The sequence below is a fragment of the Nelusetta ayraudi genome, unplaced genomic scaffold, assembly GCF_046127955.1.
Source record: "Nelusetta ayraudi isolate G7.1 ecotype Tasmania unplaced genomic scaffold, CSIRO-AGI_Nayr_v1 ptg000080l, whole genome shotgun sequence".
NCBI lineage: Eukaryota > Metazoa > Chordata > Actinopteri > Tetraodontiformes > Monacanthidae > Nelusetta > Nelusetta ayraudi.
The window spans coordinates 87,503-115,393 of NW_027466130.1; the positions used below are offsets into that span (position 1 = coordinate 87,503).

Here is a 27,891-nt window from a genome sequence, read left to right on the forward strand (position 1 = left end):
CCGGACAATACGGTGTCGCACGGGGTGAGAAAAAAAAAACTGCTTCTAAAACACATTGTTGAGGTTAAATAGTTCACAATGGAGGAACAAAACTGTAACAAACGTGCCAAAGAGATTTGATTGCAAAGGGAACAGACTTGCTTCCATTTTGAATAAAGAGGTGTGTGTGTGTGTGTGTGTGTGTGTGTGTGTGTGTGTGTGTGTGGGGGGGGGGGGTGGAAACAGATGTGTGAAGTTGCATCATAACCCCTGGGATAACATCTGTCATCTGACTGAGAGGCGCTGTTTACATTATGTGCAGCTACGGTTGTCAAGTGTGCAGCCCCTTAACGATATGGCTTGTTCCATTCGCATAGACCAGGTAGGTTGGAATCACTCCCCCCCCCCACCGACCCCCTGCAGTGAGATGGGGAGATTTGAGATGCACGTCAGCTCTCTGTTGCACATTGAAGAAAGCACTAAAAAATTGAAAATTGGGGAAGGTAACGGTGAAAAACAGAGAGACAGACGCAATCCCCCCCCCCCCCTTGAAATCCATAAAAGAAAAATGAATCTTGGGATTTTAGTTTTTTGAAACTAAAACAACAGCTCTTTTTTTTATATATATATATAAAGTTTATCTTTTTTTCAGCATAGCCAACACACTTTCTTTCTCTACTCTGTTTGTAATGCATCACCTGTATTGCCTACTGGTCCATCACGATCCATGTCAACTGTTGTGTCATAATCTACAAGCATTTCACAATCACAACATCCTTGTAAGACTCTTGAAAACCTAACAGGGCACATTCACACAAACGTGGAGGGGGAAAAAAAAATCACTTTTAGAAAAATAGTGAAATTGTAGTTGACATCAGCGAACATGAAACAATGCGCAGCCGCACGCGGCAGAACGGTGGCTTTTATAAATACAAAGTGGAAGCTGCAGAAGAGACAGCCCTCAGCCTTTCTGACTGTCAAGTCCCTGGAAGCACACACACACATATATATATACACACACACGCATACAAACACTCACCCACACACATCAACTGTAGCTCACAATTGGCTTCTCAAGGTCTGGGTTTTGAGAGCTTAGGGGACCAAGGTTCGCCGTGGCGCCGCACACACAGACAGTTTGCTGTTTGTAGATTAAGGGACAGATTTAGGGCGGGCTGGATGAGAGGATAGAGGCGGGGATCAAGAGACAAGAATTTAAGACTGGGGAACAAGGAGAAGCAGAGGTTAGGCTGCGAGGAGAGGGGATGAATATCCACGCTGCATATTTTCAAACGGTTTGTTGTTGGGCGAGAACGCAGGGAACCTCCAGGGTGCATCTTTGAAGGTCGTCCGTCTGTTGCTTTCGATTGAAGATCTGAAATACTGTAAATTGTGTGAGTGTCTCAAAAAAAAAGTCATTGTCCATATTCATTATAGTCACCTTAACAGGTATTGCGACTACAATACTGCAAAAGTCACGACAGCAGACGTGGGACAATCGAAAAAAAACCAACGTGGAGCTTGATTCAGTTCACATGCATACACAACAGGAATGTTAAATGTTAAATAGTTTCTTATTGTGGTGGTTGGTGTTGTGTGACTTTGGTATCTTGACTTAAAGTTGTGGCTGTTGTGATGTTATGCCAGCGTTTGCTGCGTCTGACATGTGCAGCTGATGTGCTAAAACAAAACAAAGTCAGACTCAATCTGATCATAAAAGTTTTAATCAGTCAGTCAGTCAGTCAGTCAGTCAGTCAGTCAGCTGACCGAACAAGCAATCAGTCAGGTAAACTGCATATTGCAGTGTGTCTCAGTTTGTGGATTTAGATCTTTCCTCACATTTTACAATCAAACCACGTCAGATATGCTGCTAAAAAAGAAGGAAAGAGTTCAACTGCTGTTGGAACACATCACAGTTAGAATGACTGTTTCAAATTCATTTGAATGACTTGACACACAGGGAGAAGGGCGGCCCAGCCGCTGGCACAGCGCACCCTGCTGGCCGGGACATTGGGAAATACAACTTGTGAGATCCCGCCAGTCCTGCTGCTGTCTCTTCTTTCTCTCCCTGGCCTCCTCCTCCTCTGACTTCCTCTCTGGTCTCTGTCGCTTCCGCGCTAGAAACACACAGAAAAGAAGAAATGACGCTGTTGGTGTCCTAAAATGACAAATGGTCTCACGAGCCGGTTCCAGTCCAGCAACCGTAGACTAAATATTGTCCTGCGCCAAGCGATAGCGAGACGCACTGTTTCTCAACAGCAGGGCTGCAGCTCTTTCTTTGTCATGCCTATAAAGTGTAAGCTAACTTTCAGAACCATTGTTTAGAAAAAAAAAATGCCTATATAGTGTGCTCTAAAGATCCAATTGTCGCTATTAGCATTAGCCCTAGCGATTTCGAGGTAGATACATATGATGGCAAACATCCTGCAACCCTGGTGATCGCTCACGATTCACTGTGCCTCTTTTGGTCGTCAACCCTTGCTGGGTTTGAGCTACCAAAACGTACATTTCATACTCGCATCTGCATGCATGCACGCTTTTCCCTTTACACAGACACTTTATCAGTGACGGGCCTCTCCGTCCCGGCAGTGCTGCCCACAACCTCCGAGCCATCTGGCTTTGGGAATTGAGACGCAGCAGCAGAACCCTGGTCTAATCTCACCTTCTAGCCTCTACCTTTTGTTCTCATTCGCGCCGTGTATCCCCACCTCCCCCGCCGCTCCTGCAAAGAGTCTCACCTTTTGCAGCAGATGTGCTTTCTCAGGAATTTTCCCAGCCGTTGCTGATTCCATCTCTTCCCGCCCTTCTGTTTGCTTTTCTCTTTCCATTCACGGCGCGGGCATTTACTTAAGCGGCATTAAACATCGGAGCTGATATTGAAGCACGTCGACTGTAACTTCCCACTAAATTCCAGGTGTGACTGAGCCTCCCGGACCCACTGAGGGGAGTAGGAAAAAAAACAACAAAAAAAACCCTGCTGATTCTGCATCAGTGTGAACACCTGCCATGAAAGCAACTGATGCCAATTTGTTATCATTCTCATGCAATATTAATGCGCAGGTGCATGCGTATGCATGTGCACGGCACACGCACGGAATTGAATTAATGCACCTCCCACAGCCTCGATCCTCGGCGGGCGGGAATCGAGATGTCGGCGATCGTTAAAGTCACACACGTGCAACTCACCAAATACATAAATAAATAAATAAATAAATAAATAAATAAACAGCTCTCAGGGCCTTTGTCACCCTTTTGGGAGGCGCAAACTTACACACCCCCGTCGGAGGGCGTGTAGGCGCGCGCTGTGAGTTCACTGCGGTGTGACAGGGTGATTGGAAGAGGATGAGAGGAAGGTGTAATCCAGCGTGTGGCCGCCGGCAGGCTGGGACCGAGCTCTTTGATATACAGGTGGGATAAGAAGCCACCGGCCGTGCCCCTCGCCAACCCCCTCCCCACGTCCAATTACATCATTGTCACCTGTCACGGCGCCGCAGACACTAAAATCTGACTGGTCGGGCTTCATGTTTGAAGCAGAAAGTAATTACGGGGCCGACGCTTAAAGAAGCGCCGTCGCGGGGATTTGGGATCGTTATTGGCCGGTGCCACGCTCGACCTGTCAGGCTAATTCTCCACTGCTTTTGTCGTTGTTGTTGTTGTTGGTGTTGTTGTCTCTCTTTTTTTTTTTTTACCCCAAACGCCGTCGACTCTCGACACGCCTCTCTCGAGATGACGGATAACTCCGGTGACAGTTTGATTGCGCGGCGAAACGTCTGTGATGTGTCTTCGCGACTGATTACACCTGAGTGACGAGATTTATGGTGCGCGTCGCCCTTGTTCCCTTGTCCCCCCCCCACCCCCTCCCCTCCCCACCGCAGGATTAAAGAATGGGTCGATCAGATGCAGAAGGAGCTGGTGGCCCTGGCCGACACGGCGGCGGCGGGGAGGAGCCTCACCGAAGTACGAACACTCTCACCGCTAACCTCCAAAATCCCAACACGTGTGCGCCGGTGGCGAAAGCCACTGACGTGATGTGCTCGTTTTATTTTTCTTTTTTTTGTTGCAGATTTTCCAGAGAAACAAGCACTTGTACACGGTGGAGCAAAACGACGCCGAGGAGCTGGTGGAGAGGGCGGCCACCAAAATCGAGCAGTTGCTGCTGAAAAGGTCCGCCGCCTTGGAGGTGAGTCTCCCTGCACCCAACAGAGCAGGATAGATAGATAGATAGATAGATAGATAGATAGATAGATAGATACCCTAGGAAAGACTTTGGGGCCATTGTAGATGTTTCTGGGTCTTCCTGGACAATTAATGTTCACTAGCTCGTTCATATGGTCGGTGATTAATTAACTCCCAGTTGAAATAAAGAAACGTAATCAAGGATCAGAGCCATTTCTTGCAGGTTTACGAATAGATGAAGAAAGAAAGATAGATGAACCATTGATCAACCCATGACGAACCGACGATGTGACAGAGTCCCCGCAGTTTTATAGAGTCCAGGCGTGGCAGAACTGCTGCTGTCTTTTGGGGCATCCCAATAAGGAGTTGTTCTTTTTTTTTTGAGGGTCACACCTGTAAACAGATCGATAACCGATCTCGCAGCAGGTGGCACTGCAACCTCTGCCCTGCTTGAGAGAGTCTTTGTGTCATTGTCAACTGTGCGTGTCCATACAGAAGCGAGATGTTCTGGTGTCATTTTTTTTAAATGGTGTCTTTTCTGCCGACACCAGACAGATACTCAAGTTAAAAACGATCACAAGATAGAGATGAATGGATGGATGGATGGATGGATGGACAGACAGACAGACAGACAGACAGACAGACAGACAGACAGACAGACAGATAGATAGATAGATAGATAGATAGGTAGATAGATAGATAGATAGATAGCTTTTGTTGTCATTGCACAAGATATACAACAAAATGATAGCACTAAGGTATGGTGTTACCATAAATGAAATAAAATAGATAAGATGATAACATAACACTACAAAAGATGCAACAGTGCAATGGCAGGTTCACAGTACACAGTGCAAATGCAATGACAGCTTATTGCAATTCCCGCCTAGTTACAGTTGTTGTCCTTACGGGAACGAGCGAATGCCCATGTGTAACAGATATGTGCGAGTGTCTCAGGAGACGACTGTCAGTTGTGCAAATTGTCTATTAAGAAGGAAACAAAACAAGGGCGCAATTTCTTGTTTGCCATCCGCTAACACGTTTATTCACATCCGTGCACGTTCCGTAGCGGGGGGGGGGGGGCAAGTATGCATGCGGAAGACTGAAAAGTAAGGCTGATAATTTCTTTTTTTTTTTTGAGGGGTGGGGGGTGGGGGGGGGGTTGTTTTGCTTTTTTTTTCTCTCTCTTTCCGTGGGATACAGTGTGATAATGAGAGCTGTGACCCTGGGGATGTTCTCGCTTTCCCCCCTCCAGATCCCCTCTTTGCTTTCTTTCCCTCGAATTTAGAATTGGGTCAGAGATGCTCGTCTATATCATATTTCCCCCTCCCGTTTTCTTTCTTCGCAGCCAACACAAGCCATTTCTCTGCCTTTACAAGGCGCGATCGTTGTTCTGTCGTCATGATTGCTTCTGAACGTCCATGCGCAAATCTTCTGCCAAGTCTCCGGCTCGTGTTTATCAGGCAAACACACGGACACTCCTATTTTTTTTATTTTTTTTCCATCCCCGGTTCTCATAAAATTTGTTGCATCCTAATAAAATGGCTTTCAGCCGTCCGCGCGCATGAAAGCGGAGCTAGATGGGGTGAGGTGCGGGTGAGTGAGTGAGTGGTATTTAGTAAGAGAGGTTCGGCCGGCGGAGGGTCAGCCGGCCCCGGCGCTGGCCATTCGTCCAACCCCGGGACATCGATCTCCTCTTTCTCTTTATTGCATCTGTAGGTCTCACTCTCTCCCATGCGTAACCCCGGGGCACGGCGATATTGAATTCTCGCCCGCTCAGAGTCGCGGACGGCAAGACGGACGGATGAATGCCTGACGCGAAAGAAAGAGGGGCGAATGCATGAAGATGAGAGACTTGTGAAGTGGTGGACTGATGAAAGCAATCAGCTACAGAGGAGGCCAAAGGGGTGGGGGGCGGGGAGGTATGGGGGGCTTTGAGGGCGGCGCTCTCCGTTTCGATTGGAGAAGAAACTTGAAACTCATGACTGGTAGCTGTTTCACTCAACAGCCACTTTATTAGGCACACCTCCCTTTGTACTGGCTACCTAAATGAAGTGGGCAGCCAAAGTCCGATTTGTAGCCCATCCAGATTGAGACCGGATGGCTCTTTTGTAGTCTGAACGGTCACAAACCACATGAAATTCGATTCTTGCAAGACAGATTGAAACCACCTTTGGGAGGTAGTTTCAAATCGCAGTTGCACAGATGCGATTTGAAAAATCGGATTCGAGAAGGAATCTGATTTGAACCCGATTCGCCTGCAGTCTGAACGCAGCCTTAAAGCTCTGACACCAACAACCACACCACGTTCAAAGCCAATTCAACTCCCCGCCCTGTCCTGATGCTCTGCCTTGACCTTCAGCAAGTACAGATGCGATTTGAAAAATCAGATTTGAGAAGGAATCCGATTTGAATCAGATTCGCCTGCAGTCTGAACGCAGCCTTAAACGTCTGGCACCAACAACCACGGCACGTTTAAAGCCACTTCAATCCCCTGCCCCGTCCTGATGCTCTGCTTTGACCTTCAGCAAGCCGTCTTCACTGCATCTGATTAGCTACTTTTCGCTAACGAGCAGTGAAAACATTTTAGCTAACAAAGTGGCCAGTGAGTGCATTTCAGTCCTTCTCCGAGCAGCAAGGGCGCATCACTCAACGGTGACACTAACGCAAGCAAACTTAATTTGAAATCATACTCACGCCGTCTCACAGTGGGTCTGTATGTGTCCTATTGAATTATCTGGTGGTGTCAGGTAGCCTCAGTTTGGCGACTCACAATTTTTTTGTCGGCGGCTTTGTTGGCAAAATACAGCTGTCGTCAAGTAATCTTGGGACTACTGAAGAGTATGCTTTGTGAAATACAAACAAACAAGCCTGGAAAAAAATTGCATTGTATAAGGAGCATCTCTGTTGTTTCTGTTATTGGCCTGCAGAGACACCCAATGAATCTATTCATCATCAGTAGAATCAATACATGTATCACGTGGGCAAATGAAGCCGCACATGCACAAAGAATGGCAGGGGAATATTTTTCTGGTAACCCATTAGCGCTCCCATAACTACTTTCTATGTATAAAACACTTGCTTTTCCGCCGGCAGTAATAGTTTAAGAACGTACTTTCCAAAATAAAACTCGCCGGCAATGAAGGTTCACGGCCACGACGCAGATGCCAGCACTTCTCCTGCTCTCGACGACGGACGGCCTCGCCGGGCGACACGTTTCACAGCCACGGGAGTGTGGAATTAGGAAGTGTCTATTAATGTATCTACTAGAAAGAGTTGGCTGAGTGGAACATGAATTATTAATATTTAATCGGCCCAGCCCGAGATTGCTTTTTCAAAGTTTTTTAACAAAGTGTACCGGGGGTTCAGACTTCACACAAAACACTCACTTTAGCCAAGCCATTATTAATGTTGTAAGAGGAAAAAAAAAAACAGGCGGTAAATGATAATGAGCCCTTTTTGATGGAAGACTCTAGTCATAGGCAAAAAAGTTTTTAAGCATCACCCTTGATCACAGGGGCCGCGTGTCCTCCTGATGCATTAGGAATTAATAAATTCCCAATATTCACTTCATAAAACCCACTTAGCACCCAGTGTGAATACATTTTCATAGGCAAGTTTCTACACAAACTTGTCGCCTTGATAATCAAACAGTTATTACAATCATCTTGTTTCTCTGCGCGATGATTTAGCAATAATTTCACTTAATGTCAAGGGGATAATGATGATGCGCCATTCAATAATGGCACACTTGCTTTTCTATACACTTGAATTATAAAGTCATTTTTCATTGCAGCTCAGACATAGAGCGATTTTCTATGCGCGCTCACACACACACACACACACATTCTTCAACATCATTTGCTGTCAAACTCCATTAAAGTTTACTTTCCACAAGTATAAGCTGCACGTTGCTATTGAACCAAAGCAAATAAATAGTCAAGTACAAACCACCGAGAGTTGTGTTATTAGAAGCCAAAGCTGATTCCTGTGAATTTTCTGCACCCCTGCTGGGGAACAGTATATCTGGCCAGCCTTATGCTACTCTAATGAATTTCTAGCTAGTGCCGCTTTTTCTGAAATGGAGTCAATTGAGGGCACTGTATCGTCTGTTCGTAGGTTGTTTTTTTTTTTTTTTCATTATTTGGCTGGCTTAGCCTATCGTGTCTATTGCCGCCGTTGGAAGGCGTCGTTAAGCTAATGGCAACTTCCCCCCTCGCAGTGTTTGGTAAAGAGCGCACTTCTGACACTGGAAAGGCGGAGGGAAATTATGAAAAGGCATTCTCGCAAATCGTGGAGCACACAGTGAGAGCCCGCCATGTGCCCGAGGCAAGATCCAATTACCTGAGCCCATCCCCCCTCCCCCCTCCCGTCGCGCAGCCGGCCCCGCCCCTCTCTCTCTCATCAGCTGCCGGTTCTCCCTTTGTCTTGCCGTATACACGCGCTGTAATTAAAATCTAATTTATTGGTGCTGCAGAACTGCAACTGCTAAAAAAAAACAAAAACAAAGGGAAACCGATAAGGCAGAGGGGGAAAAAAAAAAACCCACAACAACAACAATGCATCCACGCAAGCGAGAGCCGGTTCAGCATCTACAGCTGTTTGCTTTGCTTTGTCAGATCTGCCAGCTGAGTTGTATCTGCCCCTCCCTCCACTGTCACTGACCCTGTTTGCGTGTGTCCCACTACTCTGCTGATGTGAACGGCTCCACCCTGTCTGTCACTAATGCGCCAGCCTACACAGTGAATTGAAGTATTGCCTGAACTTCACGTGGTGAACCTCTGCAGGAGTCCCAGAGTTCCGTGGTGAATTTTACACCTTCACGCCAAAACAGCAAAACGCCTCCTCACCAACGTCGGATCTTCCTCCGACCCGCCGTCCGCGGTGTGTGTTTTTTTTGTACGTTTCCTCTGTGTTATTCATGCATCTAATGCCGTCACCCGCCAGGTGTCCGACCATATTTGCCACAGGTGTTGGGGGCCCCATGTTTTTGCTAATCAGACGGCTGCTGGGACGACGCTAGAATAATGAGCTCAAGATGTGACGGCACAATTATTTTGATAATTTATTTATTTCCAGCGGTGGAAGAGGTGGTGGTGGTGGGCGGGGCGCATCTTTCTGTCACGATGTAAGCTATTGTTGCGCGCGTGTAACGTGCGCGTGTCACCGCAGTAATGAACAAAGGCGGCGATATGATCAGAGACGCAGGCCGGTCTCTGAAGCAGATGTTACTCAACCGCGTATCTCTGCTTGACGCTCATTATATTAAGCAGGCGAGAGGTGTCTGCATGTCTCAGCCTGCACGTCTGCATTTGGGGGTGTGAGCGCATGCGTGTGTCTGTCTGTCTGTCTGTCCTTGTGTGCGAAAGCAACGAAAGGGAGTTTGTGGGAGGGTGAGGTGCAGATGGGGAATTCTAACTAGACTTGTGGTGAGGCAAGGAACCGTCGACGAATAAATTCCTCGAGAAGAAATCCATACTGCGTTTACTACTGTGTCAAACCAGGGCTTCAGTTTAGAATGAAAACATCCTAAAGTTCTTTGATTCATTACTTCTTTATCGCTCCATTTCAATATTGGAAGAATAACCAAAGTAGCAGAGCAGTGGTGGAGCAGAGGACGAGACAGGAGGCGGAGCTGGAGGCAGAGGAGATAAAAATGTTTAGGGTCTCTTTGGGAGCATCCAGGATGGACGGGGTCAGGAATGAGTACATCAGAGAGGCGGTGCGCGTTGCCCGTGTTGGAGCTGCAGCCTGAGGGGCAAAGACTGAGATGGTCTGGATGTGCACCGAGGATGGACGGTGAATATTCGCAGTGGAAGGATGCAGAGGTCGGAACTGGCATAGGGGAGATTTATGGATGTAGTAAAAGAGGAGATCAAGTTAGTTGGCGTGGGAGAAGAGGGCGCAGCGAACAGGGTTAGATGGAGGCAGATGATTGGCCGCGGCCGCCCCTGAAGGGAGCCAGCTGAGGGGAGAGGAAGAGACACCTATGATCCTCCAGATCCGACCGTTTGCTGCAAGCGTGTGCGGAAATCCAGCCCAGATTTTTGTCCCCCCGATGAGTCCTGCATTGCTGAAATGACTCACGCACCATTATTACATTAAAAAACAAACGTGGTGCATCAACCGATGTGTAACCTAGACAACGAGCGGAATTTTAATTGATTCACTCTCAGCAAGCGCTCGCTGGTGGGGAATACCAAGTCTCAGCGAAGCCAACACGTGTGCACGGAGCACAGCAACACGCTGTCGTTCACTAATTCATACGCTCTCATATTAAGTATACATTAAGAAAGAGCCAATCACCGTAGACCTTGGGCCTAATGTATTGAAGCCAAGATTGCGTAGGTTTGACGAGAATGAGGACAGCTGCTGCTCCGCGGCCGATCATCTTCCCTATGCAGTCATTAAGGCACAGATTCTTGTCTGCTGTCGTGTAATAAAACATGAAGCGGTGCGTTGTTAATGAACGGTGCCAAATCTCTTTTTTTTTTTTTTGCTATGGCAGCCTGGCAGCAGTTAGGCAGAGTGAACATTCATCACTATTGTTTTTTTTACATCGTTAATTAATGACCTGCAGGACTGCTGACTGCAAAATGGCGTTGGGCCTATTAATCCGGTCGACGCAGCAAGAGATCCATCAGAGCCACTAATGTATGCAGATGACACAATTATCACGCCAGCAACTAAATAAAGGACGGCGGCGATCGCAGTTTACCTCGTGTAATTTCTGTGAAAGAAGAAAGACAAAACAGGCCGATCGGGACAAAACCAACTGTGGTCACAGGCGGTTATTTGCAAATCAGAATTTGCCACAACAGGGAGCATCTAGAGGCTGAGCGTCGCCTCAAGCATTTCAGCGTTAGCGCAAATTACGATGGTTATGTGAAGATCGAATGGTACCCACAACTGTGTAGGAGACCCTTGGAGGGAAATAACACGATTGGGTCTGGCAGACCTGTGGCTCTCGAAAGTGCAATAACACTGATTCTATTAAGACAGACAAAAAAAAAAACAAAAAAAAAAAACAGGCTTAAAGTGACGTTGGATATAAAGATGTTATCCTTTTTTTATTTATTTGTCTTGGAATTCTGAAGATTTCAGTTCAAGAGGAAAAATTTTGAAGAAGACAGGAGAAGAGACGAAGCAGTTGAATTCCGAACTTGATGGGGAGATAAAAATGGATGAAGGTGGAAGCAGAACAAGGGGATTTACACAATTTAATTGTTTGGTTTTATTTTTTGATCATAATGATATAAAGTTATGGGGAGATTTGGCAGGTGGTGTTTATCTGATTGCAACTTTAATGCAATCGGAAAAACATAGTCACTGAAAAAATCATTCACAAATAAAATGAGGTACAAACTGATGAAGTATTTTGTTCTCTTCCTTACAATTGTCTCTTAGAATTTATCAATTCATTTCCTTAAAGAGCACAGCACACGTTTCTTCTTTGCTCTTCCACTCATTGGGAGTGAATGTTGACTCGAACCGTATGTCTCTTCAGCAAAGTGTTTGGTGTGCTTTCATTAATGTTGGCACGTCAGTACGAAAACCAGACTGTGTCACCGTGTTCATAGTCATCTGGCCCTCCACCCAGAAGACAAAGAGTGGTCAGATCCAATGCAGACATCAAGGACCTCCTCTAGATGGAACATGCGAAGAGACAAATTCAAGGAAGTACACATTCCCAAGAAAAAGGTCCTGCCGCTATCACACAAGTGCCATAGCGTCTCTTGCAAATAATTGAAACCACCTGGGAGGAGTTTCCACGGATGTCAATTTGTGCAAGCTCACGCTCCTGTTCACTTTCTGCTGTTCCAAAGTAGGCGACGATTGGTGAGAAGGAAGTGAGAGCCTCATGTCAACCCCTGCCGAGTTCCTCTCACCGTCAGTCAGAGGTGCGAGTGACTGATTGAGGCTGTTAAAGTAGACTCTGTCTCTGGCTCCTGCCCACACCGAGCTGGCCGATGGGCTGTTAAATTATGCTGGTCTTAATCTGGCACGGTGGACCAGGCTTGAAGTCATTAAGAAGAGGCAGATCTCCACCGAAGAAATTCCCATTGTTTATCTCCCGTCACTCGCCTTTATCGAGTTTCTGTGACCAAGCACTCTTTCTAAACTGAGGTAAATAATAATCGTTTAGGGAGTTTAATATCTCAAACACGGAGTGTATTTGTAAAAAAGAAATGTCTTGTAATAATGATGATAAAAGAGCAACGGCTTTCTCAAATGGAAATGTGAAAATAATGAGAAACTGAGCGGCGGAAGGAGAATTACGGCCACAATTTGCACTTTTCTTTGCTTTAGGGACTTTTATGGGGACATTCTGCCCATTATTCAGTGAAGAGCAGTTCCTGGCGCCTCTGTGTTGGCTTTAGTTTTTCAGCCTCATATGCTGCCGCTTGTCCACACAACTTGTCGGGAAAGCCTTTCATTCAGTCTCGACGGCATGTCGAGACGATCCGCTGACAAACAGCGCATTGAACAAACAGGCCTTTTCCCAGAGCGGGCACATGCCAGCTGCTCTTCATCTCGGATTTCTAGCTATTTATTCCCTTTTACTGATCCATGAAGCTTTTTCTTTAGAATAGATTTCCTCCTAATATTTGCGTTGGAGTCAAATTACGCAGATTACATGAGGTGACAATAATCGTTTCTCAGAGTTACAACTTCCAATAAGACGGGAGCAAGGGCAGGAGGTGGAGGAGGAGGATGAAGAGGAGCGGCTGTGGATTTAGAGATGCCGTCGCAGGCTGCGGCCTCGGGGAGGAGGCACGGGGAGCAGCTCCCGTGGGCTCTACCACAGAGCTGCTGATCCCTCGGCTCCCTTCGTCTCCTCTACCCCCTTTGCCTCGCTCCTCTCACCACCTCATTACGTCTCCGTCCCACTCGTCCTCCCCGCGGTCTACATCGCCTCTTTCCCGTGTGAAAACGGCCGACCTTTCGCCGCTGTTCTCTGTCAAACCAGATTTTTTAACATCTCCCGACCCTGTCTCACTCTTATCTCCCTGCCTCCTTTCATCGGGATACATATCCGTTCCTCCTTTGCTCGGCTCTCCTCTTTATTCTCATGCGCCGCGTTTTATTACCGCTCTTTCACACTGCTTTCGTCTCGTTTTGTGCTGCTTGACTAGTGTCAGTCCATCACCCCCGGTCTCCACTTTTCTTTCTTTCCCCCAGTAGGATCTGCTCGTTCTTCTTGAATCCACCTGTTTTATCTCTCATTCTTTACTTCTTCTGAAACTCTGATGATATAAAATTATAAAGTTAAAGTTCTGAAATCCCACACGCGGGCAGACAGTCCCAGACTTGATTCCTGAGTCTAGGGTGTTCCTGCCATTGAGCCTGCATGTTCTCCCGAGTGTGGGTTCTCTCCTGGTCCGGCTTCATCCCCAGGTCCAAAGACATGTACGTTCTGCTAATTGGCCAACTGAATTGTCCCGAGGTGCGAGTACAAGTGTGAATTGTTGCCTCCCTGTCCTTGCAATAAACTGGTGACTCATCCAGGATGTAACCCTTTGTTCATTTTCCATTATGAGCTCCACCTCCACTACCGCTCGGAACCCCATGAGAAGGTCCTAAAACAGTACCTGGTTCCAGATCCTGCCACCTTATAGAAAAGCTCAAGAACCTAGCAGAGCCGAGCCGAGTGGTTACTAGGGAAATAGCTCCAATGGATGAATGGACATTCAGTACGAGGCTTACTGCCAAGAATTTTGGCAGCAATGAAATCATCTGCTAAAGATGAATTTTCATACTGTGGTGAGTTATCTGAGGATACTCACTCCGGTTGGGCTCATACCATTAGGGTGATCAGCTCAGATCATTAGAGCCCCGACGGCAAACTCTTCATCTGCTTTAGATTTTAGTTTGGACTCTGGGATGGATAAAATACTCTGTCCAAAGATCTCAAACAGCATTTTGTTGGAAACGGGATAGTTGAAAAATATTCAAAATAATCTGGAACCAGGCTGAAAATAATAATAAAAAAAAGTCCTGAAAAAGACCAGACAATTTCCTCACCTGCTCTCCTCCCCGCTGTAACTCAAAGCTCCCACCGGCCCTCTCAGAAACACACAGGCACACCAAATGCGCAACCAGATGCGCATTCAGGAGCCTCCGTTTGTTAGTCTTTCCTCTCATGACACAAAAACAGATGCATTACCACAAAAAGCATCCGCCGCTCTCTTTCAGCCCCGACAAAAGCCTCTCCGTCTCCCTTCATCATCACTTTTCACAGGCTAACTTTTAATGAGAGCCTCCCAACGCCGAGCGCTGTTGTTTCCCTCTCTTTGTGCCGGCCGCTCTGTTAATGCGTCTGCTCATTATTTACGTCCCTCTCTTCCCTTTTTCAAAGCCGACTCGCCACACTGACCCCTCGCGTGTCCTCCACTTTTCTTTTCCTTTTTTTTTGTTATCCCTTCAGCTCACCCCTCCCTTTCCGCAGCCGGGACTCGTAATGATGGACCCGTTGAACGCGGACGCGTCGGAAAAAATAAGGGATGAGGGAGAAACGAGGCTGGGCGTAGGCGTTAATGATCTTTTAGACCGCTGCTGGTCCTGCGAGTGCCCGCTTTGTTGTCTGGAGCAGACGGCAGCGGCGCTGTGAATGGCCCATTGATTTCAAGCGCGCTGAGCCTCGAGAAAACACACACGGTGACGTGCCCGCCCGCGTGTGCACGAGCGAGTCTGGAAGCCTCTGCGAGGTTCAGCCCACCTTGTCTCATCTTCGCCTCTGATCCTTTAAGCCCGGCGCCGTTTTTTGTCACTAAATGAGCGGCGGTGTCGCTGGGGCTACCCTGGCAGGATGACAGCCAAGGCCGAGGTGGGAAGAGGGCATAAATATCTCTAACTGCCGGGCAAACAGGTAGGACTCTGAGCCCCTTTCGGATCGCAGGGTAGCTCCAGGTATCCAGGTCCTTGATGCTCCAGGTGGGATGTAAATGGACTTACATAGCGCTATTCCAGCACCTTCATGGTACCCCTGATACCCCAGGGCGCTTTACAATGGCCTCTCATTCGCCCATTCATGGACACACTCGTACACCAGTGGGCAGCTGCTGCCATGCAAGGCGCTGCTAGACCCATTGGGAGCAATATAGGGTTCAGTGTCTTGCCCAAGGACACTTCAGGGTGGACAATTGGAGCGAGGTTTCGAAGTGCCAAGCCTTCGGTCATTAGACAACCTGCTCTACCAACTCTACTGCCACAGTCGTACAGGCATGAAATAGCAGAAGCTCAGCATCGTGTGTCGGGAAAGTCGACGGGCGTAGCAGGTCTCGCCGCCATCACCGAGGGTCGGTTCCACCTCCAAGCGGGACGACATCAGTGGCCGCGGTGAAACGCCTGCACCCTTCCATTTGCTACCCTCGATCTCCACGCCGTTCGATCTCCCCTGGTTGTCCGCACCCCGCACCCCTCCTCCATGTAACCGCGTGTTCCGCTCTCTTCCCCATTAAGGCTGGAGGAAGGAGGAACCGGCAACTCCGCAGGTCCCCAGAGGTCCCCGGAGGTCACCGGGTGACAGAGTGAACTCATTACGGCGTGGAGGTGGGGGAGTCGCTACCACAATAAAGTGAAAAGGAGACTAATGAGCAGCTACGTCTGCGGGGAATGGCGGGGCGGAACTCAGTTGGGCCGATGTTGAAGATTACGACATGGAAATTGGGTGGTGAAGGCAAAAACAAAAATAAAAAGGTTGGCGTTTTGAGTCGTCATCCCAACACGTTTGGCTACCACTGGTCGCCTATCCATTTTTAATGTGTTATTCATATCTATATGTAGTTGTGCCCAAAGACACATGAATGGATAACACTCAGAGGGATATAGACGATACTTGGGGCATTTTAACGGCCAATTCAACGAAAACAACTAAAATTTCACAATGTCAAATATATATGTACATATACACATATATATTCACACAGCACTTTGCAACCTTTAGCATGATTCTTCACTGCTAGCTGAGACTTATTGATTCCAAAAACAAGGCCAAACTCTCCCGACTCTCCTCTTTCTTGGTCATTCAGACCATCAGACAACATTGCTACCTGCTGAGCCATGTGTGTGTGCGTGCTTGTGTGTGTGTGTGTGTGTGTGTGTAGGTGTGTCCAACAGACTGTCTCGCACACTGACATTAGTTAAACTCCTGTAGTGTTAAAAACCCTGGTGTGTTTTTTTTTTTTTTTGTTGAAAAAAGAGCAGCGCTGGACCCCCCGTTAGTCAGTTGTCAGGGACGTCAGTTTCCAGCAGCTCCGTAATGAACCGTTAGGCCGCTTTCGAGAGGTTAGCTGCCACTCAGTCAGCTGTCCCGTCGAATCAAAGGCTCAGCGAAGGATTTGACTGAGATGTTGCTTTCTCTGCGTAACCTAACAAACCTGCCCGTGTGTGCGCGTCTGACAAAGAGAGATTGAGTGGCAAACAGAGGCAAAAACAGGGAGATGAGGGGAGGAGAAAAAGAGAAGGGTAATTAGGTATCTTTCCACATGTGCGTGCACGCTCGTGCGCACGCACACACACAATCACTCTCTTCCTCACGTCTCCCAGAGGAGAGAGGAGTCTCGTCAAAGCCTTGTCATGAATTTTTAACAACCCCGTCGGTCTTGCACTCTCAGGAGGTGCTGTGTGCATGTGTGTGTGGGTGTGTGGCTGGCTGGCTGGCTGGCTGACTGGCTCGTTCGTGCCTGAGTCGGGGGGATTGCAATCGCACGTCTATGTACAGGAAGTGTGCGAGGGAGACGGACTAATTGATACAAAACACTTCACTTCGGATTCTCTGCTATTCCGCACAAATTAGCTGAGCGGTGCGACGGATCAACTGGTGAACAGCTGCTGTGTACACTCGCATATCAAGTCACAAAGAGGCGGTGCCACCAGGCGAGGCCCCTGGCCCGAAGGGAAGGTCTGGAATCAATATCCATATGGTCATGCGCCTCGACGCTTATTAACTACATGCAAGGAATTGGTCGATTGAGCCGTTATCGTCTGAGATTTATTGCTTATTCACCGTCAGCAGGTCGGTTCGGCGTCTTCATAAGGCGTTGTTGTGTTGCCATAAAATTAGCCATCAAGTTTGTTAGCAAGTTGTCATAGGCATGGCCTTTAGCACGGCGCAAAGTGCCACCACTGGAGCTTCCTTCTCAAATTACTAATGTAAATCCTTGCGTTCTCTGTGAGGCGGATTTAAAAAGCACAGCGACTCCAAGTGTTTTTTTTTTTTTTTTCACAAAAATACATTGTGAAGATGCAGGGGATTTGAAAGTGTCAGTACATTTAATTCTAATAAAATAAAATACAAGGATTAATGGTTTGTTTAAAGGAAAAACAAAGCAGACACGTAATAAAAAAAACAAAAGTGGAGCGACATCAATAATAACATGACACTACTCTGATGTGCAATCGAAAAGCTAGCTGGCGATAGCTGTGTTTCCATTACCCCAGAAAATGCGCAAAACCTAAATATCGCAATAAAAAACTAGTAATGGGAACACCTGAACTTCGAAAAACCTCTCAAATATCGCTTAAAGTTTTGGTTTTGGTATCGATATATCGTATCACGTATCGATATAGAGGTATATCGCAAAAGTGTCATGGGAACACTTTTTTCGCAAAATTACGTATCACCGGACCTAACGTTCGGGGGTCACGTGACCAGTTCACTCCAAGTAAAAATGGCGCGTTTTGGTTGGACGGTGGAGGAGACGGATTTTTTTTTTTTTAAGTTATCAAAGACAAAAATATAACAACAATTCTTGACAGCAAAGAAACGTAAGCAAACAAATGCAAACGCAATCTCGTAAATCTCTCGGCAAGACAAGATTTTACGAGAATTACGTCTTGTACACACCATTCAATGGAAACACCTGCAAATCGCATTTGTATTTTGTTGACATTTTAGAAATATGGGTTTTGTTTTGCAAAAACTGTAAGGGAAACGCAGATGGTGTGTGCGCTTTCGTAAACCTTTTATGAGAACAGCATCATTCCAAACATCCTCAGCTCAAATAATTCAAAAGAACTCCCTCACTGTGAATTTTTCAGAATGTTTGCAAGAATTTCATTTTAGCGCACTGACGGGCAACGGGTTTCGTCGTTAATGCATTCACAGTGTATCGCATTAGAAGTGAGCAGAGGGAGAGAAAAGCCAGGAGGGTGTTGGTGGGATTGGAAGCTCCGCGCCTCTAAACTACCCCTGTGCTTCACAGGGTCGCTTGCAATATTTGCAAACATGATGTTTTAAAGCAGTGTAGCAAATATAACAAGCGGGGTGATCACAGCGTCTTTGGCGCCGCTGATTCAGCGGCCGGTACACGGAGAGCGCTTTTGCGAAAATCCCCCTTTTCACTCACAAAAAAAAAACACCCCGATTGAAACTCCGACAGGTTCTTGCGCCGACGCTGCCCCCCCGTCATTGCGCGATCATTATCCGCTGCGCCGCTTGTTGTTGATGTGAGTATCTATGGTCGGGACTAGGTGTGGGGTGCTGGGGGCGGTGGGTGCTGGGGAGGGGCGCCGTATATTTAGCTGCTGACAGCGAGTGCAGAGGAGGTGGTGACAGGTCTGGAACCGAGCCCGGGACTGGAGCGCCAGAGGGACCAGAGGGAACGTCGACGTCGGATGGAAGCGGTTGTGACGGCGGACGCACTTAACGGCCTCGTTTTCGGCGACTGAGTCTGACGATCTGAGGGATGTGTGACTCGGCGAGGACGGCCCTTTAAAACCGGCGACTTTAATGAGTGATTTGATTCGGAGCGCATCCCTGAATGGAGTTTCTCTGCGGCCGCGGCGATCTCCCCGCCGTGGAATAAGTCAGTGGGTGTAGTGAGGTGAGTTTATTTGAGGTTCGCCGTTTCCTGCAGGAGGGGGAAGAGGAGGAGGAGGAGGAGGATGCAGGCCGGGCGAGGGGGGCCGGCCTGTGTTTATTTACCTGACTGCACTGCACACCGCCTGTGTTTTTTTTTTCTCTCTCAGCCTCCCGTGTGACCCGCAGAGGTCGTTTTACTTCCAGTCTCACCACCTACATTTTCACACACCGCACTTTTGCAACAAATTACATTTTCCAGAAATTGGAGCTCCGACGCGTACAGAGCCGCGTGCCGCGCCGGCTGATTGACTTTTAAGGAAACGTCCCCTGTTTCGTTTGAATTACCGGCTCCGTTTTTTTGGGGAGGGGTGCATTCTGCTTTATGTCGTCTGAAAACTTTATTTTTTTCATCTTCCATATTCATCTGTCAAATTTTTCCATCTTTGTAGTTTAGACGCAAATCGGTGCTGCCAGAATCTGCAAATCAAAACCATTATTTAGAACTGTTAGATTGACTAATGCAGTTTTCCAAGCATCTTCTATAGTGATCGTATCAAAAACCAGGCCCCATAATTCTAACTTTGATGACTCTGCATTGTTCCGATGCCGTTAGCTAAATGCTAAAGCTATGGATAGGAGCCACGCAGATACTGGCTAACAGTTGGAATTGTGCAACTGCAAATCAACTGTAGCTGTTTAGTCAAGCGATCATCAAGGCCAGACCGAGACAGTTTTGGACAAGTACAGAGCAGGGCCGGTGGAGGAAGATGCTGAGGTTGGAACTGGCCGTCCAGGAGGCCTGGAGAAGGACCAGGCAGGAGATTTATGGGGTGTGGAAGTTAGGCGGAGGCAGGCGATTGGCTGAAGGGAACAGCTGAAAGGAAAAGTCTCAACTGGCTTCACCTGCTACTCATTAAAAGGATCTGAGATGGCAGCAGCAGCATGTTGTGATGGTAGAAACCCAATTCCTTGTCTGTTTCCTTGCCTCCACAACTGCATCTTTCTAAAGATCAAAATGTAACAGCTAACTAAATGTTATTTAAAAAATAATAGTGTGGTGAAGTGGCTGTGGAGGCCTTGATCTGACCTCACAGTGATGAACAGGTGGATGGACGGCGTCCGTGCGGCTCGCTGTGATTTCCTTCCTTGTCTGTTTTCCAAGCACCCTGTTTTCCTCGGCCGCTCGCGGGCTGGTGAGCTCGGCCGTGTGCACGCGGGACCGCCGAAGAGAATCAGAAAAAAGAAATGAATTGCATCCCCGTCCCGCTTAATTTGGCCGCGCGTGAGTGACAGCCTCTCGGCCGGCGAGCCATTTGCACTCGTCTTTGATCCGGTGATCCTCCACGTCCTCCTGACCACGCTCAGTCGGCAGTCGGGGGGTGGGGGGGTGCGAAAGGTCAGCGTGGAAACCATCCGCGCGGCTTCAATCGCCTTCCCCTCCCTCCTCCTTCCCTGTGAATTCGCCGCATTCCATAATAATGGGCGCCGCCCGCACGGCCGGATTTATATCCGCGACGTGACTAATCCTCGCCCACGCGCTTGTCGCCCGCCTCAACCTTTTTCAATCGGCCGCCGGTGACACCCTCTGACACCCTCCGTCACCCTCTCGAGCTGTGGCGGGTGGCTGGCGCCGTTGGGGAGGACGGATAAAAAAAATAAAAAAAATCAGAAAAACCTGTGACGGCCTCCGAGGTTGGAGCTTCTTCCTCCGGACGAGATCGTTACCGCCGTCTCCGTCACACTCTGAGACACAACTCTCCCAGGACAGGTGTTCTATAATCAGCCTGCCGCCCATCTGAACCCCCTGTCGCACTCTTCACTCTGCAGAAACTGGCCACCGCTGCCGAGAACTTCCAGAAGGAGAACCAGTGGAGGGACGAGTTCGAGGTGAGAGGCGGATGACGATGAGTTCTCTTTTATTGACGTGGCGGAAGTCTTTGGCCGCGTGTGTTACGCTGCGTGATGTTAGTTTAGATTCAATGGTCACCAACACGGTGCCTGTGGGCACCGGAGCGCCCCCCCCTACACGCAGACCAGACGAGTCGCCCGCAGGCCTGCACAACGATGTGAGCTGTGTCTGACATGTAATTTAATGCAACCTTGTTCAGTCGCTGTTGGTGATTATTGTGAGAACTCATTAACGTGATCAGTGTCTTCACATATATGAGTGTCATTAATAATATCAAGACGTAACTTTGAAGGTCCAGTGTGTAAAAATTGGCTTGATTTGTGATTTTTACATTGGTAAAAGCTGAACACATTGCCAATGACTACATTAATAAAAGTGTACACTCGCAGTACAGTAAAAGCAATATGGTTTTCCTACCCTTCTTATGTATATGACGAAATACATAAAGCAAGGGTCCTTGCTCCTAGTAAGCTGCCATCTTGCGGCGCCATGTTTTAAGGAAGCCCAGTGTTTAAGGTCAGTGTCCTAAATATGAAAGTCAGGTGGGCTTCCTTAAAATTTTTAAACAGTAAATGAAGGACATTCTCCTGCTTCCCAGGAAATGAAAAAAAAATATATATACAAAAACAACACAGTAGCTGATAATTAAAGCAGAATAAAGCAGCACATGGTCAGGAACATTAAAAAATAAAGCTACAATAAATGCCACCCGATGAGGACTTTCACCGCGGCAGCTCCCCGGAGCCCTGCAAACGGGCCGTATGGATGGGAAAGACAAACTCTCAGCACAATCGTCTTCGCTCATACAATATTTATCTGACCGCTCGCCAGCGCCAGAGTCGTCGTTAGCTAAAGAGGGGAGGAATCCGCCGCTAATGATGGAGTCCTCAGACTCGCGCACAGCAGACGATGGTGTGTGTGTGTGTGTGTGCGTGAGACAGAGTCGAAGCGGGCCACCATAAAAAAAAATAAATGTTTGTGTTTCTGTGCGACTTGTTTGCAGGATGATGAAATTGCCTACTACAACGCAAAGGACAATGTGAGTGTGCTTTTCTTCTCCTCCTGTTTGCTCTGCTCCCGTCTCGGCCCCGGCAAACACGCTCGGCTCCCGGCCAGACGCCGGCGAGTCGCACGCTTTTTTTTTTCTTAGTTTCGCTACGCCGGGCTGCAACCTCTCTTCTTTCCCTCCCCCTCCCTCCTTTGCCCTCCCTTTCACCTCCTCCGCCCCCGCCAGCTCCCTTCCCTCTATTCACCACATTTTTCCATGCTGTCCTCGCGGTGCTCCATCCCTGCTCTCCCTCGTCTTTCTTCCCCTCCCCTCCCCTCCCCTCCATCGCCACCCTCCTGCCTCACCCTTCTCTCAGGTGAGGAGGGTTTCCTGGCGTGTTTCTCCCCTAATTGACGGACGAGATGTATGAGCCGGCCGCTTTATTAGGAAGCCACCGTTCTGGGGCCTCCTCCTCCTCCCTCTCCTCCTCCCTCAATCCATCTTTCTCCCTCCCACACCTCACCGCCCTTTTTTCTTCATACGTCTCCTTCCTCGCCGGCACGCCTCTCATCGATGCAAATTTGCACGGACGCACGCTCCGGCGTTATAAATCTGCAGGAGGGAGGGGGGGGGCGCGAAAAACAATGGCCCTTCCTCTTGACACCTCTCCTTATCGGGGAGAATAAAAAAGGGAGGAGGGCCGTCGTCAAGCATTTGGATGATGGGGGGAGGTTGGGTGGCCAGGAGGTTGCAGAAAGTGCAGGCGTGACGTTATTACGTCAGACGCTCCCCCCCCCCCCAATCCCCCCCACCTGATGAGGATGTATGGAGAGCCTTGAGGTCCCGCCACCACCGCCACCGCCGCCGCGAGACATAGATCCGAATAAAGCGTTTCATAAAAGCAGACAGACGCTTGGGCGAACAGGAAAACCATGAGAAAAATGGCAGACTGAGTTCTGTCTTTATTGTTGCTTTCCTGCCCCCCCCCCAAAAAAAAAAAAAAAAAAAATTCCAGCTGGATGCCAACGAGACCGAGGGGAGGAAGTACAGGATACGGCCCGACTTCAAGGAGGATCCGCTGTTCAGGCGCCTGACGGATCACAACCACACCGCCGTGCACATCCCCACTGACATCTACGACGGCTGTGAGTACACGAGTACACAACGTGCACGCAAAAACGGCCACGGTCACGGTTGACAAACCGGCCCGGCGTGGAACGGCTGCTGGTTGCGCATTAAATGAACAGGGAATGGACCTGCTAATGTGCACGACTGTTTCAAAACAGTACACTCATAATATACTTACTTATTTTTTTCAAGCAGCATTTAGTACATGAAAGAGTCGCACAGTGTTTGATTGACTTGTAGCTATGTTTCATGCTGATTTAGGTTGTAATGTTTTGACTGTTGTACTATGAAGACGTTTATGACTAAAAAAACTGAATTGTCATTTTAATAATCTTATTTTTCAAAAAAGAAATTGTTGATGATGACAACGTAGAATGACACACCTGCCATTGACACAGCACCCCCTGCTGGCCCGGCATAGCACTGTACTATTCGGATTGCCTGCCCAGTCCCTCGCCAAGCCGATCTTTTCTTCTCCGTCTTGCTTCTCTTTAGTATTTTGCCAGAATGAACTCAGAACCAGTGAGGGAACTTCTTACATCCGGGCGAGAGGCTTTGACGTCGGTGTGTGAAGTGACTTTAGTGGAAGGGTGCCAGGCAGGCAGGCAGGCAGGCAGGCAGGGGCAGAAAGGCCCCAGGTCCTTCCGGGGTATCGAACTTGCGACCTTCCTGTGAGGTGACAGTGTTAACCGCTGCACGGGCGAGTCGCCAAAGGCAATTCATCATGAAAACAAAAACAAAAAAAAAACAACAATAATTTGGTTGAAGTGAAAATTGCATGGCGCTGCTTTTGAAAATGTCCCGTCTATTTTCTTTTCTTTGCCACCTGCACACTTTATTTTTTCAAAAAGAGGAAATTACACCGTGTGAGCGTCATTAACGATGGAATCAATCAGCGCCTTCACTTCCTGGTCCATCCACTTTCAAACCAAAGTGACTCATTATTTTTCTACTCAAACGATTTTAACGATCCTGAAGATTTTGTTGTTGTTGTTGTTGTTGTTGTTGTTGTCGTCGTCCCCACTGAGAAGGTTTCTGACGCAGTTTTACCGTCGGATCTCCGTGGCAGAGATGGATCCCTCACAGTCATCACAGTTTACTTTCATGGTGGGGTTGTAAAAATAGATTTCTGATCGTTCCCTCACCGCTTGGTGACATTTACCTTCAGTGGCTTTAAAAAAAAAAAAAGTTTCAACCTCAGGAGCCTGCCTGACATTAGCACAGCTCGGGCTGAATGTCAATGACTTATAGAGGGGCCGTCGAATATCTTAAGCTGCAGTTTGAATTATGTATAGCGGCTGCTTTCCTCTGCTCTGTTTTTCACCCACGCTCCCGTCGCCCCTTTTTTTTACCCCCCCTCCCTTCTCGTCCAAACAGCTTTACTTAAACGGACGGCGGGTTTGAACACGAGTCTAATTACTTTAACAAGCAGGCTGCATCGCTGCCCCGTGTTTGTCTATCTTTTTATATCTTTTTTTTAATTTATTTTTTTTTACCTGTGGCTGTGTAAAAGCGGCTGCGTGACGTGCGCGCACTCGGTTATCCGCTAATGAGGCTGCAGCGAGAGGAGTTGTTGCGTCAGCACGCTCGTGGCGGGGCGGCAGAACGGAGGAGCTTCCTCAGCACGGTTGTAAAAACCTGCTTGGGGAGGCGTCTGGCCCGAAGGTCAGCGCTCCACCCTCCCTCTGACCCCCGAGTAAAGAAAAAAATCTAAATAATGAAGGATGAGGCGGCCACGCTGCTATTGATCTGAATACAAGGGGCGGTTTATTAACTGGCTCGCCAGGTTTTCTTAAGAGACTCGCGTCTCGTCACAATCTGGGCAAGCTGCCACGCGTCCCCCGTATTTTCTTTTTTTTCCACAGCCACCATTGATTGGCGGTCCATGATGAGAAGGTTTAAGCTGAGCCGCGTGCTCCTTCTCGGGTCAAAAATCGAACCAGATATACAAGAGAAGTTGACTGTTTGCGCGTGCGTGTTTGCTGCATATAAAATGAAGCTGAACCACAGGCAGCCGCAAGCAAGCCCCTCCCTGTCCCCTCATACTGCGCTCACACCGTGTCAGATATGGCCGCTCACGTATTTGGCACGCCCGGGGAATAAAAGAAACGGGTGGGGGGTGGAGTGGGTGTGGTGGGTGGTGGGTGGGGGGGATCCATTCGTTATTGAGGCTTCGCCTCTCCAATTTGATCTCCTGCCTGTAAATGTGCCAGGAATAGCCGCCGCTCGGCTGAAGAAAATTGGATTCCGGCGGGGGGGGGGGGGGGGGGGGGGGGGGTAAAAGTAGGAGGCAAGTTTATGAAATCGCCTGCTATAGGCAGCGGGTGGTCACGTGCGAGGGGCAGAGATAGGAGGAAGAGAGAGAGAGAGAGTGATGGTCAGGTGAGAGACAGAAAAGGGTTGAAGCTGCATCTGGGGTTTTAGCGGTACAAGGTGGACGTGAAGGGGGGTGGGGGGGGACTGGTCAACAAACAGGCGAGGCTGTTTAGTGTTGTTTTTAAAAAGACGTGCCTATTGCAGTAACTGTAATTAGCAGTAGTTCTATCTCTCCCTTCCCAGTGACCCTGAGCTTGGGAATAAGCAGGTATCGAAAATGGATGGATGGGAGCTTTCACTGTTAGCTTTCAACCTGCGGAGCTAAGCTAGCTAGCACTTGTACGTTAAGCTGTGTGGTAAATTCCGTATTCTTGCTATCTTATCTTCCGCGCTGCGTCCTTACTGTGTGGTGCACTAAAATTTGAAAGTGTTTTTTTTCAGTGCGCTACAGTCTTACAGGCTAACGAGAAGTGAAAGCAAAATGTCGTTTTTAAAGAGAGTAAAGTCTGATCAGAATGCATCATCACATAGTAGCACGCTAGCTCGTGAGCTGGTGCTAAAATGTTTCTGAATATGCTATTAGTATGCAGCACTTTTTTTTTTGAGAACGCACTGTACGAACTTATTTAGCATAATAATTTAAATTTAATTTAAATTTAATTAGCATACAGTCGAAACAACACAACTGGGTAGACACATTTAATTTGGAATAAATTGTCAAGTCCCAGCAGGCATTTTTGGATCTTACTCTGACTTGTGACTTCCTTTCTATCCTTTCTTTGACTGTCACCTGGCACCTGGAGTGCATGTCACCGTTCTCATAGCGGAGCTGGCCGCTTCCGATATGACGAATGGGGGGCGATCGACTCCTCCTCATTAAAATATATGAAGCATAACACTCTCCTTTAATCTTCAGAGAGAAAAAAATAAGTGGTTTTTTTTTGTTTTTTTTTTTTTTTTTGCAAGTCACACTGGCCCCCCTCTGACATCCCATCGAGATGAAGGCGCCGCCAGGTGGAGCATCAAAGACACGCCAAGTGCATCCGGGGAATTCATTAGTGTCAGCACAACGCGGGCGACGGCGAGACCGGGTTTCCCATATAGAGCGGCCTATTAAACACAGAGGCAAGCTCCAAAAACCAATGGATGGATTAAGGAAGGCACGCTTTGGCCGCCGCGTCTAATTGGTTCGCTTGTTTGCCGCCGTCCCCCTTTAAGTTGCTTAAACCGGAGAGCCGCGCGGATCTGCTCTTGATGAATGGGATTCCACGCGCGTAGCTTGTCTGCCAACGGGCCTCTCTCAGTCGGTCGTCAGAGAAAAAAAAAAAAAAAAAAAAGCAGAAAGAACCAAAAACAAATCACACGCACGATTTGTCAATTTCAGACGAGGGTTTGAGGTGTTTTCCTTTTCTTTTCCTTCCACTTTAAAACAGCGCGTTTAATGAGGGAAACACACACACTCGCACACACACACACACACACCCATACACACTGCATTCTCTCTCCTCCTTATTAAAAAAACAACACATTCCAGGCAAGGGGGGCTTCATTAAGTCTCCCCTCCAGAGACATGCAAATAAACAGCCTTTGCCTTGCACATCAATGGACAGCGTCCCACCCCATATAGGCGCCTAGCCTATATCACAAGCACGCAATCATATCAGTGCACACGGCCCCTCGGGAAGGTATATACAGGACCACATTCATCTGGATGAAGAGGGATATTTTTTTCTCTCTCCTTCTTCTTCTTCTTCTTCTTCTTCCTTACAAGCAGCCGTGCGTCCTTCTTAAATGTGCGGCGAGCCTCTCAGTCAGATAGCCGGCGTTTCAAAATGCACCGCTTCAAAGCAGCTATGAAATATTCACTTCACTGATTACGTCTCGCCCCAAATTGAAAGCCGGCTGTCCAAACAGAAGGTTATATGAAGAGATAGGGGAAGACAGGAAGAGTGGGGGGTGGGGGGGGGGTGGTGGGGGGGGGGGGTGGAGGGAAGAGAGAGTCGGCCCAGCGTGCGCACGTGTCTCCATCCATCACGGTGAGCGTTGCGCGGCTCTGAGCTGTCCGGCCGCTGTGTCATTACATCCATAATGCCTGTTGCCTCTCGCAGGGCGTCCCATCCATCACGCTCACGTGCGCGCACACCGACGACGTGCGTGGCCGCGCGCGCCGAGGACGTCGCGGCGTCTGACGGCGTCAGCAGCAGACTTAAAAAAAAAAAAACCGCAACAATAAAGAAGGTTTCTTGCTACTTGTTTTGTTCCTGAACGATACGCCGTCAAGGCTGAGACGCCCGTTTACACAGACGCGGCATTTTTTTTTTTCCCGAATTGACCATTTTCGGGAAACGCTTCCGAAAAAAAACACGGAGCCGTCTGCGAAAATATCAGTGCCTCCCAGGAGGCGGAAGAAAAAGAAGGAGACCTGGGGCACGGTGTATTTACAGAGGTATAGCAGCAGCAAGCTAACACGGCACCACCAAAGTGACGGTGTGGATCAGTGACAAAGTTGAACTCCTGCTTCCAGTTACTTTACAATACAAAGCCTCAAAGCTCCACCGTGAGGTCGACTGGGAGTCGTGGCAGTTAAAG

The 27,891-nt window shown here is 48.2% G+C and overlaps 1 protein-coding gene across 2 annotated transcripts in view; it reads left to right on the forward strand.

The window, feature by feature from the left end:
- LOC142900263 (voltage-dependent calcium channel subunit alpha-2/delta-1) overlaps positions 1-27,891 on the forward strand; it is a 67,895-nt gene that overhangs the window by 4,058 nt on the left and 35,946 nt on the right. For both annotated transcript variants that reach the window (XM_076044442.1, XM_076044444.1), the window contains exons 2-6: positions 3,855-3,936; positions 4,043-4,159; positions 20,789-20,848; positions 21,874-21,909; positions 22,874-23,003. In XM_076044442.1, the coding sequence (XP_075900557.1) occupies positions 3,855-3,936; positions 4,043-4,159; positions 20,789-20,848; positions 21,874-21,909; positions 22,874-23,003 (425 nt within the window). The remainder of the gene's footprint in view (positions 1-3,854; positions 3,937-4,042; positions 4,160-20,788; positions 20,849-21,873; positions 21,910-22,873; positions 23,004-27,891) is intronic.